The 16098-nt window shown below is 37.8% G+C and overlaps 1 protein-coding gene across 1 annotated transcript in view; it reads right to left on the bottom strand.

Moving 5' to 3' along the window:
- Nucleotides 1–1233: 1233 nt before the first annotated feature.
- clvs2 (clavesin 2) overlaps nt 1234–16098 on the bottom strand; it is a 131273-nt gene continuing 116408 nt past the window's right edge. Inside the window, exons 3-5 of the mRNA XM_060821199.1 lie at nt 9958–10068; nt 7330–7550; nt 1234–1318 (exon numbers count right to left, since the gene is read on the bottom strand). Of these exons, the coding sequence (XP_060677182.1) occupies nt 1234–1318; nt 7330–7550; nt 9958–10068 (417 nt within the window). The remainder of the gene's footprint in view (nt 1319–7329; nt 7551–9957; nt 10069–16098) is intronic.

The raw sequence follows: 16098 nt of genomic DNA, 5'->3' as shown, positions 1-16098 counted from the left end.
GTTAAATGTATTTTGAAGTAAGCGTTGTGTTGCTTATCTTTCAAAATAAGGTGCCTAGGTGTGATCATATTGAAATACTTGAGAAAGCTGCACAACACAGAAAGTTGGTCTGAGAGCAAAACTCAACAGTTACACGGGATAGGGAAACATATATCAATGGGTAATAGAGGAAGCGTAATTTACATGAGAAAAAAAGTGAACACAAATGAAATATAACTTACATATATAAATGAAAATAAACACGCAAAAGGATCTGCCCAAAAAGTAACAAAAAATATAAATTTTAATAAGTTAGTGGGTATGTTTTCAGTAGACAGGGCTATTGAGAGAATGAAAGAAATGGACAGAAGATTTGTGATTTTTAGACTAGTTAAACGGTTGGAAATTGTCTTTTTCTACCACTATTAAGTAAGATGAATGAAGATGGGGGGATGCTTTGTTGGGGCATAAACACCAAACGGCCATTTTCTGTGTTATAAATTGTAATTCTGTGAAAAAAGTGATGTTATTGTAAGAGAGCGCAAATAGATTTCTCACATTTTGTCATTGCAAGGAGATTTGAAGTGAAATTTTTAGAATAAGGGTCCCAGATCTTTCCCAGGATTCTCTTCCTACCTATTACTTATCATGGAAAATTGTGTCTGTTTTGCACTGTGCATCATAAAAGAACGCTTCTAAGTGGCAGGCTTGAGGCATTCTCATTGTGATAAAGCCATATACAAAAGCAAGTGTTATTCTTATAGTGTTGCCATAAAACAATCAAACTGACAAGAAGTACTTAACCCTTTACTTGGGCAAAGCTCCTTCTCTCTTACCAAAATATAACCTTTTTGAAGGAAAAGGCTGTTGGTCAGAACAAAAGATTAAACAGACAGCATTTAGTACAGGCTGCATAACATGTAAACTTGGCTCAGAAAATATTTTTCACTGTTATTTTACATTGAATTCTGACTAAACTTGTGGATTTTGAATACTTTTCAATGATGATAAGAAAATGTATTTACAATAAAGTTGGCACTTCCACTTTTTGAATAAAGACATAATTTACCAATAGCTACCACCCAAACAGGCAGGCAAGGATGTACTGCAAATGTTACAGCCTATTTCTAATTTTAAATGTTCATACCAAGTGACATATTACCATCATAAATTTACACAGAATCCTCTGTGTTACTCTACTCATCCTGAAGAAGTGCTTTTCTCTTTCATGATTAATGTGTGGCCTGGAAGCTGTCAGTCCAGGGAAAGTAATGGTTGGGTATTCTCATCATCTTTATCTATGTGTTTCAGAACTCCAGGTTCAACCACTGACTGGGACCTGTAAGCAAAATGAAAGTGCATTCAGCATGAGGACTAGGCAACAACTATGTTGTGAGCGACATTTTAAAAAATTTTTCTAAGACTTATCATGAGTAAGCAAATAGGTACAAAGTTGTAAAATGGTCATTTAGGGACGGCACTGAAAAACAGTGGGTGGCTGTGGAATTATTCCTGGCATGACTCTGCATTTCCAGAAAAACAAGGGAGAAATTGGGGGGGGGGGGGTAAGAAAATAAAGAAAAATCAAACAGAATATTATGAACTGACCTTGGAACAATGAACATGAGCAGATTCTGAAATCAATAACAGCACATAACTGTCAAATATAATTAATGCTGAATGTGAAAGGTCCATAACAGGTCAAGCTTTCATCACAGTAGCATGCTTTATTATCTTCTCTTGTATCTGCAGAATTTTAAATATTAAAAATGATCATGTAATGTCTGTTTCAGGCATCCTTTAAGAGTGTGCAGATTCATTTCCTAAGGGTGAGACATTTCTTTATTCCTGATCATCATTGAATCAAGGGCATTGCAGCATCAATGATTAATATTTTTCCTTCAAGTGTGTAGCCATAAGCCTGTGCTTTAATTCCAAAACTGTACCAGAATGGCTGACATCGAAGTCACTAGAAGGATGTGGAGAAAGGAAATAGCCAATTTCACAGGATCATAAGCCTAGTTTGCAAGGTTGTTAAACAGAAATCTGGTGATAAGGGCTCCTAAAAAATAGTTTGATCTTCGAGGTTATTAAGGCTATTAAATTCAATTAAAACACAGAAGGGAAGACAATGAAACAGACGTATCTCATCTATATAACCTTTGGATGGGTGAGCTTAGAGCCACAAAGGTCCTGGGCAAGAGTCAAACTTTAAGAGAAAATGGATAAAAATATGTGTTTTGAAGATATTGGCAGTGTAACCTAGGACCACCGCAGAAGGAGTAACCTGATTTTGGAGTTCAGATAAAAAGGACAGACCCAGCAGAGTGACTGGAGCCTAGCCAGCTATCCCTCACCAGCATGAGTAATACTTAAATCTCAGTAGTGAGTCTGAGGCAGCTTTGTTTGTAACCTGATACATTTTAAAGTTGCAGTGTTAAACTGACTGATTGAGAAAATAAAGAAGTAACCTGCAGTACTGGCTGTAAATTGTGTTCAGTGATGTTCATCCAAAGACAGAAATGGACAAGTGACTATGATGGATTTGGAACCAACCAGAACAAAGATAGATGTTTCTATAAACTGGGCAGAAATTGACAAATCTGTGCCCAAAAAAAGGATTGTTATCCATTAATAGTCAACTTTACCCAAGTAACTTAAAGGTGGTGAAAGTAGCAGTGAATAATTTGTCTTTAGACTAGAGGGAAGTCTCCACTGATGCTCCCTATGGATTAGCATTAAGACTGCTGTCCTTTTTAAATATATAACAGGCCAAATCTTCCAACCTAGGTTGAAGTCTCAATACATAATCCAGGTCAGACAAAAAAATCCTGCACTTTTCTTTGGGCTCAGCTTCTGATAGGGAATCCTTCTGACTGACGCTGTGCAGTAATCCTCACATGGATTGGCACAGACAATCTGTGTAGAAGCTATGTCCCTTTTATGGTACTAGCTTTATTCCAGTAAATTAACACTGTTTCAAGATCTTAGACCCTCTTTGAAAGAGTATATGAAGAAGTTAGGTGGATGAGGATGAAGTGTACCAGGTAAGTTGGGGGTATTATTGCAGGATCACCTTGGGTTCAATGTACAGAAATTTTTCAAGGTGCCAGTGTAAGTTGAGAAAACTATTATAAACATACTTAGAAATTCTTGGTTTTATTAGTAGAGGCATAGAGCATAAAACCAAATGACATGTAGAAAACAATGTTTCACTTCATACGAAGTTTTATGAAGATGTGATGCACTATACCTTTAAGAAAATTTAAAGTTAACAGAACTACCTGACAGTACCAAGTATTCAGGGCAAGATGTAATGCAACGTTTTGGTCCAGCAATTAATGTAGCTGGTTGCCTAGAGACATAAACAAATTCAAATTTGGCCAATTAGTTTAAATTATCCCCCAAAATATCAACATCCAATCAAGCTTTGTATTTAGTATATTGACAATATTAAAAACCAATGAAACAATCCAATGCTTTGGGGTAGAAGACTGGGGAAAATTGAACAGTTGGAGGAGAACTGCCACAAGACCTACATATGCAGACTGCTAGTCAGAACTGTCTGAGTAGTATCTGTCTAGAGAAGGAGTGGACACAGAGAAATACATCAACATTGACCAGGACAGCAAGTCGACAAAGAGAAGATTTCACAGCTGGCTCGTTTTGAAATTTGAATTTTTTAGAAAATTGTAATCGGGGGTTTTATCAGACTAGTATTATAGAAAGGAAAGGAAAAGACAGGTGAGAGAAAAGAGTTGAAAAGAATTGCTCGCTAATTATTCTCTGTTATACTTTAAGAAATAAAGTTGTTAATTTTTACTTTAAATAGTCCTTAGCCTCTCAGATTTTCACAGATTACTGAATGGGATAAATCTTTCCTGTGTTGCTGGTTTATGTTAAGGAGGGGGGGGTGGTGGTTTACAGTAACATCATATTCAATTTTAGACATCACACTTTAAAAAGGATGCCAAGGGTCCACAGACAGGAAGTGGAATGGTTTTATTTAAATAGAACCAAAGGTGAGTCTTCACTTTTTAAAGAATTACTGGAGAAGCTGGGGATGTTTTTCTTAGTACATGAAGGAAATTTTACAGAGATATTTTGAATCATGGATATTAATGAATGAGTCAATAAGTAAAACTGGCTCCAGTGGTTGAGGTGAGAGTCACCAGATTTAAGATGAATGACAAAAGGGACATCAGAAAAGGAGTATACATATACATACATCACTACTGTTCAATAGTATTCTGAAAGAGGGTTTGTGAGGGACATGGCAATATGAGCAGATTCAAGAGGAATATTCAAAAGGAATTGGATGGGCACCCATTATAAGGGTGAAAATTCCCAGGACAATAGGGAAAAAAAAGGATTGGAACTAATTAGATAGTACTTTCAAAGAGCTGTCACAGGCACAATGTACCACTGGAGGCCTTTGGAGCTATATCCTTCAAGGCGTCAATGAGTAAAATGGTTTCACAATTTGTGAACAAAAGGTCTAAACTAGGATAATTAAATAGAATTAATAGCTGCTTCTTGTCCCTGCAGTGAGTGTTTGTTACTAAGTAATCTCATCTGTCAGTTTATGATTTTAATGAATTTGACAAAAGCTGGCAAAATATTGATAACAAATTGCATGCTTCCAAGAACAGATTTACAATTTCAAGGCGAATTTAATTGGGAAAACAAGCAGTGGGTGCCTTACTGAGGTTCTACTCTGCGAAAATGAGACTGCATCACTGGTCACTACAGACGAAACTTAGTGAAGACAGCTTTCGTTGAATGTATGTGGTCAGTTTTTGAACATTTTCGACTCTTTTGTTTTTCAATTAATGTAAAATTATATCATTTTCAGTGTTTCTCCAGGACCAAACAGAAATCTTGATTTGAACAGAAAACTCATATTCCATCCTGTTAACTTCAAAATTCAGTCACAAACAACCCAAATAAGCTACACTTTCTAAGGTACAAGAATTACAACTAATTTTATAAATGCAATGCCGTCACAAAGCATTTTTGCATTGCACTGTCAGCATGGGGCAGGAATTGCAAAATGCTGACCCTGTTAATGACAGAAAAGCTTGTCCCTAATTTTTAGAAGCATTTGGTCTCTGACTAAATTCATCAGATAACATTTTACAGACAGCAGCCTAAAAACAGACATTACATGCGTTAATTCCTCTGTTGAAGAGTTTTATGCCAAATGGGATGATCTGAGTAGTGCAGACCATGAATAGTCTGTTCTGTTTAGGGTTTCCAGGCACCATAGATTCAACAAGAAGCTGTTACCACAAAGCAAGGAAAATGTTTTACATTATTTAATGTTGAGCCAGTTGGCTGCACCCAATCCCTCTCCTGACAGTCTTTTGAAGCTTGTTGGCAGTGAGGCAGCAAACACAAAGTTGAAATTATTGATTAGGGAAGTTGCCTGTAAGCTAATATACCAATGAGGACTAAAAAAAAATTAGTGATCTTTTAATCTCCACTTCAGGACAGGGACTATTCCTCGTTGACATTCTAAATATAACCTTGAGAAATTTCTAGGATTGTGCTTGTGCTATTTATTTGAACTAAGGGCCAACCTGATACCAAATGATGCTGAGTAAAAATCCTTGAAGGCAGAATATGACTGTTGAAGATTAACTGTAGCAAAACTATTTCACTAACCTGTATCAAGTGGAAAAGAGACCAGAAGTTTAAATCAGTAAAGTTAATAAATGAATAAAATAATAAGTTAACCTACATTTTTGCCCATCCTACTTTTACATAGCACTAGCTGATTTCTTAATGAATCATGTTAGATGGATTAAGTTCTTAATATCAGAGGTAAGACTGAAATCTTAGCATAAGATGATAGTGTCTCAAGAAACTGCTGCAACAATTAATGCTAGGTCAGATCCTTTAGAAAGTATGTTATTTTGTGCTGCATAAAGCATGTTTACACAGAGGCCATAGGGCATGATTTTCTGCATCAACACCTGTTGAAGAACTGCAACGTTTTATCTTGCAAAATTGGGCAGAAAGGTCCAACTGAAGTCAATGAGAAACCTAACACACATGAAGAATTAATTGGTGACGGCCTTGTGAATTAATTTACAAGCGAATCTTTGGCAGCTCTAAAATGATTTTCTGGTGCAAGCATTATAATAATATAATTGCGTCAATCTTTCTAGCAACATGTTTGCTCTGGGTTTGTGGGAAGCCATTGTGATAATTAGGTCAGTAGCATTGACTCGGATTGGTCTGGACTTTTGCAAATGGAGATTCTTTCCAAATGGTGGATGTTTCTAAAAATTGGAAGTCCTGTCCCTGAGCACAGCACCTACCATTTATGCAGTGGCAGTAATGGGAAATTGTGTTTTGCACATGTACATTTCTTGTAGGCATCTGCACATAGAGATAAGTAGCTTCCTTCTTTCCTGTGTGCTCTTGGTGTTCGAAACATAATGTGTACAGAGTCGATCTGGTATCAGTACATTTCAACACTGGATTAATTTGTAAACTCAAGGTAACCTTCTGAAGAGGTAAGATATCCCTTTGCGTATGTCCTGGGACACATCTGGGGGAGGTCAGATTTTTTTTGGGAGAGGTTAGGTGCATAATTTGAATACTAAAAGTGGCCATATATATGCATAAAGAGTGCATAAATGTATGGAACTATCAAAAGGAAATGCCAAGAGTATCAAGAGGAACTATCAAGCTATCAAGGTATTTAAAACTCCTCTTCTTTAACATTTTACAGAACCTCTTCAATGTTAAAAATAATTATTGTTATTTCATCATGTCTGTAAACCCTTTCTTACTGGATTATTATACATGAATGATGACACAACAATGAAAAAATTATTTCATTCTCATAAATTACATTCATATTAATAAAACAGATTTATATCTTTGATTTATTTTACACTTTGGATATTTATAAAATATGAAAATGTCAATCTTCTAGTATGCATATTGAGTTTGCTATGATCTTGACAATAAAAGTTACCTTTAGTGTTAAACCTAACACTACTTCTAGTTTCTCCCACAAGTGAAAACATCCTTTCCTTATCCACCCAGTCAAATCCCTGAACGATCTTATATGTTTTAATTTAGTCACTTCTCACTCTCCTAAACTCCACAGGATACAGGACTAGCATGTCTAGCCTTTCCTCTTAAGGTAATCCTCTCATTCCTAGTATTAGTCTAGTAAACTTTCTCTGAACTGCTTCCAATCTGTGTTACCTACTTACTATCAGAGCTTAGAATCTCCTGTTTATTTACTTGGCAGGTTTTCTATTTGATGATAAATTTATCTTAACCATGTATAAATGATCACACAGGTTGGGTAAACAGAAGAATTCACACCTCTTCATAGACTTTGGAGAGAGGCTCTTTTCTACATCTTTGAAAGACATATTATAGGAATCACTGACATATTCATTGTCATCATCATATTCATGCTCCAGCAGAGTTCGTGCCCAGGTTCCCATATCATAAGGTGGCAGCATTCCTCCAAATTCTGATGGCAGGATTTCCGGGTGTATAAGCTGGTGAAGACTGTTTAGGTTATTTCCATGCATAAATATCTAGAAAGACAATGCAGCAAAGCAAATAAACATAGATAGCATAAATAATGAAACAACAATATGATTCAAACTATTAGTTTAAAAAATAATAATCATATCATGCACCAGAACTCAACATTCTTCACATATGCAAATTCTATGCAACACTTGGGGCAAAATCATGCATATACTGCTGACCTGAAACTGCTGGTAAAACCCAGCAAGTCTGGCAGCATTTGTGGAGACAGAAACAGAATTAATGTTGATTCCAATGACTCTGTTTCTCTCTTTGCAACGATGCTGCCAGACTTACTGAATTCATCCTGCACTTTCTACTTTGGTTACTAACTTCCTGTTGGTTCCTTCCAACCAGTGGGAGGAGCTTGAGATTTACAAGCAATGACCAACAAAAAAAACAATTAGCCCCTGTGTGCAAACGAGTCCAGGCAGATCTCAGAGTCTATCAGCTTAAACGTTGAGTTCAGGTTAAACATATGCATAAGATACATTTTCCCCTAGAATGTGCAAGCACTTCAAATTTGTTTGTTTAAATCCAATGCTTATTTAATTTATACTATGTTTTCTGGCTCCCATTAATTAGAAATAATCACATGGCAGCTTTTGCCATATGGCCAGTGGATTGATGGTTGAACATTATTGCTTGTTATATAATGCTTGTGCAGCAGTAATATGTCACCCTAAATGTGCAATCTTCTAATAATTAGTTCGTACCTCTATAAATAATATAAAACTTATTTTTCTTCAAAAACACTCTTAATCATTATAACAATTTAAAACATTTATTTTTCTTAAATTAGAGATTATGGATTTTAGAAATAATTTGTCCATTTTCGGAATTGTTTTAGCTTTATTTTATTTTCTCAAAATATGATTTAGGGTTTTTCTTAGGTTGCAGGATGTTCTACCTCCATCTTGAAGATTTCGGATTTGTTACTCTCATTGGTGAATTGCACACATTCTGCACAGTGATGTTGTGCATGTTTTTGGATGAGTTTACCTAATGCTGTTAATATCGTGTTACTTGCTTGTGACATTGTTGATGGTCAAGCTGTTGATGTTGCCTGACTGGTTCATGATGTTGCTCGTGCAGTTGGTGATCCTCCCTGCTTTTCCAATGCCAGTCTAGTCTGAATAGGGACCCTGTTCCTTCTTTGTTGTCCACTAGTTTCAGTCTCAGTGATGAATGATGCTTTTTTTTCATTACTGCATCCTGGTCCTGGTCAGTGAAAGGACATGGGTTGGGGGCTGGGTGGAGTTTCCTACTTCCAGGGCTCACTCAGCCAACCAGGGGCACCTCCTCACTGCTGGACTCCCAATCTTCACCCTTCCCCTGCATAATTCAGAATGCATACCGAACCCCTTGCCAACCCAACTCCAGTGAGAACCTGGACTTATCTAGATTTGGGGGCTTCCTCCCAGGCCTTCATCATTCCAGCATTGACCACCACTTCTGGTGTGGGATAGAGTTGCTGACATTTGATTGTCTGCATTTCCTCCTGGATGCCAATAGAAGTTCCACCTTATATTAATTAAAAGGACAGTACCTGAAAAGTTAAAGTGAGTTGAGTTGGCCAATTAGAGGCAGGGTTGCCCCTGCAATTTACAGTGAGGGTAGGAGCCTTCCCTCGTGCAGAATCAGTATTCAGTTTCCAAGTTTATACCTCACTTGGATTCTTAAAGGAATAAATCCATCAAAGATTATCTGTCAAAATATGCACAATGATGTTACATAAGTTTCAATGTTCCTACTCATATTTATGACTGCTGCTGAAAAATAGATATACATTGCAACAGGGACGTAGGGAAAAGATAACATTCAGTAACAAAATAATTCAGTGTAAATCCATGCTTTCATGGAAGAAATATTATAAAGGATGATTTTTCAACTCAGCTTTCCATGTGGGGAGCCTTGCATGCTGAGAGCACGTATTATAGACACAGTCATGTATTGTAATGTGTGCCGAGCACACCAGAGTTTCCCATATGTGCTATCAGTAGATAAGGCTTCCTACTGAGACTGCAAAGTCATAAACCCACCCTGAACAGCAAAGTGTCATGTTAAACAAACACCGTTTAACATGATGACTTGTTTGGCAAAGCCTTTTTGTTTATGTATGTGGCACAATGAAGCAACTCTGATCAAAATTCATTGCTGTGCCTGTGCACACAAGATAAATGAACTGATTCTGTACTCCCAGTGGGCAGCTGTACTTGAATAGAGTACAGCTTAAAGAAACTGCATAAAGATAGTCCTCTTAAATTATTGTAAGACCCATCGCTCTGAATAATCTATTACCTTTTAGTGAACATAATAAATAGCAAATTTTCAAGTATATGACACAGATACTTTTAATGTAGAGATTGAACATGGCATTATGTGCTTTAGATATCAATCTGTTTGTCTTACCCTTTTTCTGGTCTTCTCTTTGAGGAAGGGCCTAATGACAGTATAAAGTGCATGAATATACCAAGGCTGATTGACAAAATGAATTCCTCCAAAACGAGAGGGAAAGCTGTCCTGTAATAAAATTGATAAACTTAGAAAGGGGTGAATCTTACAATGCCTCAATGTGTACATAATTCCAATGGATAATATTGTTTTTCCCCTTCAAAATATATGCATGCAGCATATGGGGACAATCACAAAATTGCAAAGCTTCTGAATTCAAAGTACAGTGTTTTTCAAATAATGTGTTTAATTAGTATCTCCATCAGGAACTGTGGCCTCAAATTACTCTTGAACAAAATATTCGAAATGATCGAGGCCAGCTTTAACTGCATAACATAAGAGCCCATAATTCCGTAATATGATTCTACCAAAAAATTGATGTTAATTGTAATAAGAAATATCAGTCAATCACAATACATCTCAAACAACAATTCTTTAACACTTCTCAAGCACCTAATAAGCCAATTATGTCTAAATCTCAAATAAGAGTGTGCAATTATAGGCACAAATGGCTGATTGCCAGCAGAGAACAGCATATTTCAATAACAAAGGACTTCAAGCTCTGTTGGAAGTTATAATGAAGCACCAGGTTAACAATTTTGGAGGGCAAGGAAAGGTCAGAAATAAATAGAAAATGTACTAACAAATGCAGTTTGCAAATTAAACAACCCTGAGAGGAAAGGAGCGAACATTTCATAAAGTTTAGAGCATGGAGGGAATTTATAATTAGTGTAAATTATTAGTTTAGGAAAATAAGCATCTAAAAATGTTTTTTTTTGGCTGAGAAATGTTCACAAGGATGCAGCAAGATAATTATAGCCTAGAAATATGCTGCTGGCGATATCAGCAGTAACTACTTAACACATGTTTATGATAATCTCTGCATGTTATCATAACACAGACATTAACCCATTTAAAATAAATGAGTTAATATTTGCCAATGGGCAGATGTTAGTATTTGTCCATTAATATTAGGAACAGTCATTTTTTTTGGTGTACAAGCTATAATTGCTGGATTGCACAAACATTATTCAAATGTCAACTTGGTAGAATGTACTGAGAAGGAATTTCCATAAATGACATTAAGTTTCTGTTTCAATTCCAATTGCTCTTCCCCTTAAAGTCAAACGACCAAATAGCAAAATGCAATTTATTGGTTGCATACAAACCAGAAAAATCTCTTAACACAATGACTCAGAAACATTGGAGGTTAGAGTGTAATATTAGTAATGTGGCCTTATCATTCCGATATTCTGTGAGCCCAGAATTCCACAACATTACTCCCACAATATCATTCTAACCTTGTGGGCAGCACAGTGGCACAGTGGTTAGCACTACTGCCTTACAGCGCCAGAGACCCGGGCTCAATTCCCACCTCAGGCGACTGACTGTGTGGAGTTTGCACATTCTCCCCGTGTCTGCGTGGGTTTCCTCCGGGTGCTTCGGTTTCCTCCCACAGTCCAAAAATGTGCAGGTTAGGTGAATTGGCTATGCTAAATTGCCCCTAGTGTTAGGTGAAAGGGTCTGGGTCTGGGTGGACTTGTTTTCACAGTGTAAGTAATATAATGTAACTCTGCAAGAAGTGTGGTAATGTGACCAGGTATTGTGTGGGAAAGCCCCTAGTAAGCAATGTTGGCAGGCCATATAATGTAACTCTGCAAGAAGTGTGGTGGATACAGGGTTTCAATGATACATCAGGAAGAGCTATAAGGAAATCACCAATCTGTGGTTCCATGGGATGTCAACCATAGGCCAACTCTTCTGATCTCCAGACTATCAGAATCCAGTGATATGAATTAATGCTAACATGACAATCTACATAGGTTTTGTCCATCTGACATTTTGCAGTCAGCTGAAACTTGAGATGTCAGGAGATGTCAGACTGTTTAAAACCTGGTATTATACATGGTTAACACAATTACCAATTCCTACAAATTATTCATCTATCCCATTGTCACACTTATCCGCTCACCTACATCACCTGGCTACCCATTTGTTAACTCAACATTCTACCATTCACTAATTCATTCACCTATTTATTCACCCATTCTAGCCCTGCTCAAAGTCCAAATCTTCAAACTGATCTGAAAATGACAGCTAGCACCATTAAAAGGGGTGTGTTCTCTCCCCCCTGATTCTACTGTGACCTGGCAGATACTGCTCTGCCTACATCCATTGCTTCTGGATTGGAAGATGCTGGAAGAAATGGACAGTAGTACCAGATCAGGAAAATCTTCATGGACAGCAAGAAGGTGTACTGCTTTGCTGCAAACTAAAACCTTCAGGTCATAGGAATGACTGTGCTCAAGTGCATAATAGAGCACGTTATAGTGAGATGGAAGGTGTTGCAATATAAGTTGTATTGCTCTAAAAACAGAGGCCAGTTTATGTGGGATACTGCTGTGGAGATTTATTTTTAAAATATCAGCATATCATTTTAGAACAATTACCTAAATTCACCATTGCTCTGAAAGTATGTGACTGCAGTCCCCCATGGTATCAATGGAAAGTTGCTTATCTTGTTGCATTTATGACAAGAAGGGTAACCATTATGGCTATTGGCTTTGTTTGCAGTTTATTTCAAAAGATGCAGGGATTGAATTAAGAGGCAACTTTTTCAGTTCCATTCTGAACACACCAGGACTGAGTTCAGAAGCAAGCTGTAGTTTTATTTCCTAGCAGAAGTTGACGGAAGTCAAATTATCTGAGAACAAACGTTGAGTTTATGAAGCCAGGCCAGGAAAGTTTCAATTGAAATCTGGAAGCTATAAGAATTGAGAAAGTTCAAGCTGTCAGATTTGTGAATCATCTGCAGTCTACAAGTAAATCCTGGAAGGAGTCAGTTACAGTCTGTTCTGATATAATGCGAATGTTCCATTCCCGTGCAATCCCACATTGTAAGAAAATCAGGTAATAGCAGCACCATTTAAACAATGGACTGGAATTGCATTATCGCCAATACAGGTGAGAAAAGTTCGTGGTCTACAGATAATAGTCTAAATTATTCAATCGTGTTATAGCCAATTTGCATTGAAGAAATTAACTTTATAGCAGAATCGACTGTAATTAAAGATTGAGATGGGGTATAATTTCTTTGGACTTGAATGGCTGCAGTGGATAGGTTTGGAAAACATGTTGAAACTTAGCTTTGATATTTGTGTTAACGCCTTTCTAACTGTAGTACATGTAGCTTTGTTTGTTTGATTTTTTTTCATTTATGTAATAACAGTACGTTCTGTTATTGATGAACATGTGCAGCCTCATTGTGAAAATATTTTCAGGACTACCCACCATATGCTAACGAAAAATAAGAAACAATCTAACAAGCCACATTTCATTGTGGAGCTCAACTTCTTCAGTATTACCATCATTTGGGGTCATAACATTGTTGATATATTTTTGTTTTTTATAAGAACTGCTCCCATTATTGGATTGAAAGATGCTTATTCCTCTCTGTACTCTCATTTGTAGCGACGCTGATTTTATAGTTGGCTTTTGCTTTGTTGCATTTAACAGGCTAATTTAAAACATTTGCCTCAGATTCCTGCCCATTTTTACATGACTTGTGCTTGCTGAGTCATCTGGATTATGTAATCATTATCTTAAACCTGTGCGCAATATTTTCTTCGAAGGCTGACTGCTGTGCACAAAAGATAGCAGAGAATGCAACAGGAACTGCCCTCTTCATGGAGAACAGCTTGCTGTCTGTGTTTAAGGAGAAATCATTCAGGAAAGTGGCTATTTTTTCCAGGCAGGTGCAAAGCCAAGCAGTTAAAGCAGGCATGATTATAACTAACCATGGCTGAATGTAATGCTTACAGCAGTGGCTGAGAAAGCAGTCAAGAAAGGGTAACCCCATGGTGCCTGAATCCAGGATTCCTGATTCAATTCTAAGCCTGTCAGGTAGTTAGTCAACTGCCTGCTGTCAAGGTTTTAAACTACTCGATAACAAAGATCCCATAGCCAAATATTGCCAGACAATAGCTCTTCTGTCCCAGCCATATTTACCTGGCAGTGTTTCCAGGAGTGGGACTGCAACTGTAACTTGGGGGTGGGGGAAACAGACACGAACGTAAGGGAGGGGAGGAGAGATGCGGGAAAGGAGGGCAGTTGTGGGAGGGAGAGATGAGGGTAGGGAGATGGGAGAGCAGAAGGGGAGGACAGGAAGGTTGAGTGAGGGGTGGGGAGGTGGGAGTGGTGGGGGGCAAGGTTAGGTCATCACTATGGACAAGGCAGTCATTTAGAGTCCCCTTGCTGCCTGGAGTCAGGGAGCCTTTGTGGATAATGGTGCACCCAGTCAGGAGGACTCCCCTCATCCCAGGCCTGCAAACATTGCGTACGAGGGGCTTTCCCACACAGTACCTGGTCACATTACCACTGGCAGAATGCCTATGGAAGCATAGGTGGCCACTTAATTAGCTTTTGGAAGCTACTACAACCAAGGAGTGCATTGTTGTATCCATCCCATTCCTCCATTAGTCACAATATAACCTAAAAATATTGCACAGGTACCAAAGTGGCCAATTAAACACACTAACTAGGTATTAAATAATAAATTTATCAGACAGGTTTCCTTAATAAATGAAATTATTCAAAATCAAAACTTATTCAAGGAAGATGCAATAACTGGTTAACATACAAAATTGGTAACATGTAAACATATATGTTACATCTTTTAAATAACCCAAAACATGTGCACACCAATATACCCACACGCACCCACAGTCAGAAAACAGAAGCAGAAACAGCTTTCTTTCTGCCTAGATTCATAATACAAATAAGCAGCTTCTAACGATTAGAATGATTATTGAAGGCAAAAAGAAATAGTCATAGAATGTTCCAAATTGGCAGCTGTGATGTTCTGGCATGTTAATCACTATTCACATACAATTATATCTGAAGTCTTGGTTGACACAGCTTGCTCAAAATATACATTATTGAAAAGTTCCTTCAACTATCCTTGAAGATCAAATAGGTTTCAACCTGAATTCAATTAGAGATTGGGGATTCTGAACATAGATAATAAATAAGTTTTCATATATCTGGGGTAGGGAATTCCAAAGATTCACAACCCTCTAAGGAAAAAACGGTTAATCTCAGTCCCATTATTTTCAGCAATGGGGAGATTAGATGGGCACCTTTCCTAACAGACTTCTTCTCAAACTAGTTAGGAGAGTGGGCAAAGTAGTGGCAGATGTAATACAATGTGGGAAAGTGTGAGGTCATGCACTTTGGTGGGAAGAATAGAGACATGGACTATTTTCTATATGGGGAGAAAATTCATAAGTCTGAAGTGCAAAGGGACTTGGGAATCCTAGTCCAGGTTTCTGTTAAGGTGAGCTTGCAGGTTGAGTCTGTAGTTAGAGCTGTGTTGCTGGAAAAGCGCAGCAGGTCAGGCAGCATCCAAGGAGCAGCAGAATCGATGTTTTGGGCATAAGCCCTTCTTCAGGAATTTGGCTTATGCCCGAAACATTGATTCTCCTGCTCCTTGGATGCTGTCTGACCTGCTGCGCTTTTCCAGCAACATATTTTTCAGCTCTGAACTCCAGCATCTGCAGTCCTCCCTTTCTCCTGAGTCTGTAGTTAGGAAGGCAAATACAATGTTGTCATTCATCTCGAGAGGACTAGAATATAAAAGCAGGGATATATTTCTGAGGCTTTATAAAGCTCTGGGAAGATCACATTTAGAGTGTAGTGAGCAGTTTTAGGCCCCATACCTCAGGAAAGCTGCACTGGCCTTGCAGTAGGTCCACAGGAGGTTCACAAGCATGATCCCAGGAATGAAAGACTTAACATATGAGGAATGTTTGAGGACTCTTGGGCTGTATTCCATGGAGTTTAGAGGGTGAGGGAGGATCTGACAGAAACTTACAGAATATTGAATGGCCTGGACAGAATGGATGTTGGGAAGATGTTTCCATTGGCAGGAGAGATGAGGACCTGAAGAAAGAGTGAAGGCAAGACCCTTTAAAACAGAGATAAAGAGAAATCTTTTTAGTCATGGAATGCATTGCCACAGAAGGCTATAGAATCCACGTTGTTGCATATATTTAAAACAGAGAAAGATAAGTTCTTGATTGCCAAGGGAATCAAAGTTAC

Source organism: Hemiscyllium ocellatum, chromosome 3 (genome assembly GCF_020745735.1).
Source record: "Hemiscyllium ocellatum isolate sHemOce1 chromosome 3, sHemOce1.pat.X.cur, whole genome shotgun sequence".
In the NCBI taxonomy this organism is placed as follows: Eukaryota; Metazoa; Chordata; class Chondrichthyes; order Orectolobiformes; family Hemiscylliidae; genus Hemiscyllium; species Hemiscyllium ocellatum.
This window is presented reverse-complemented; position numbering and strand designations above follow the sequence as displayed.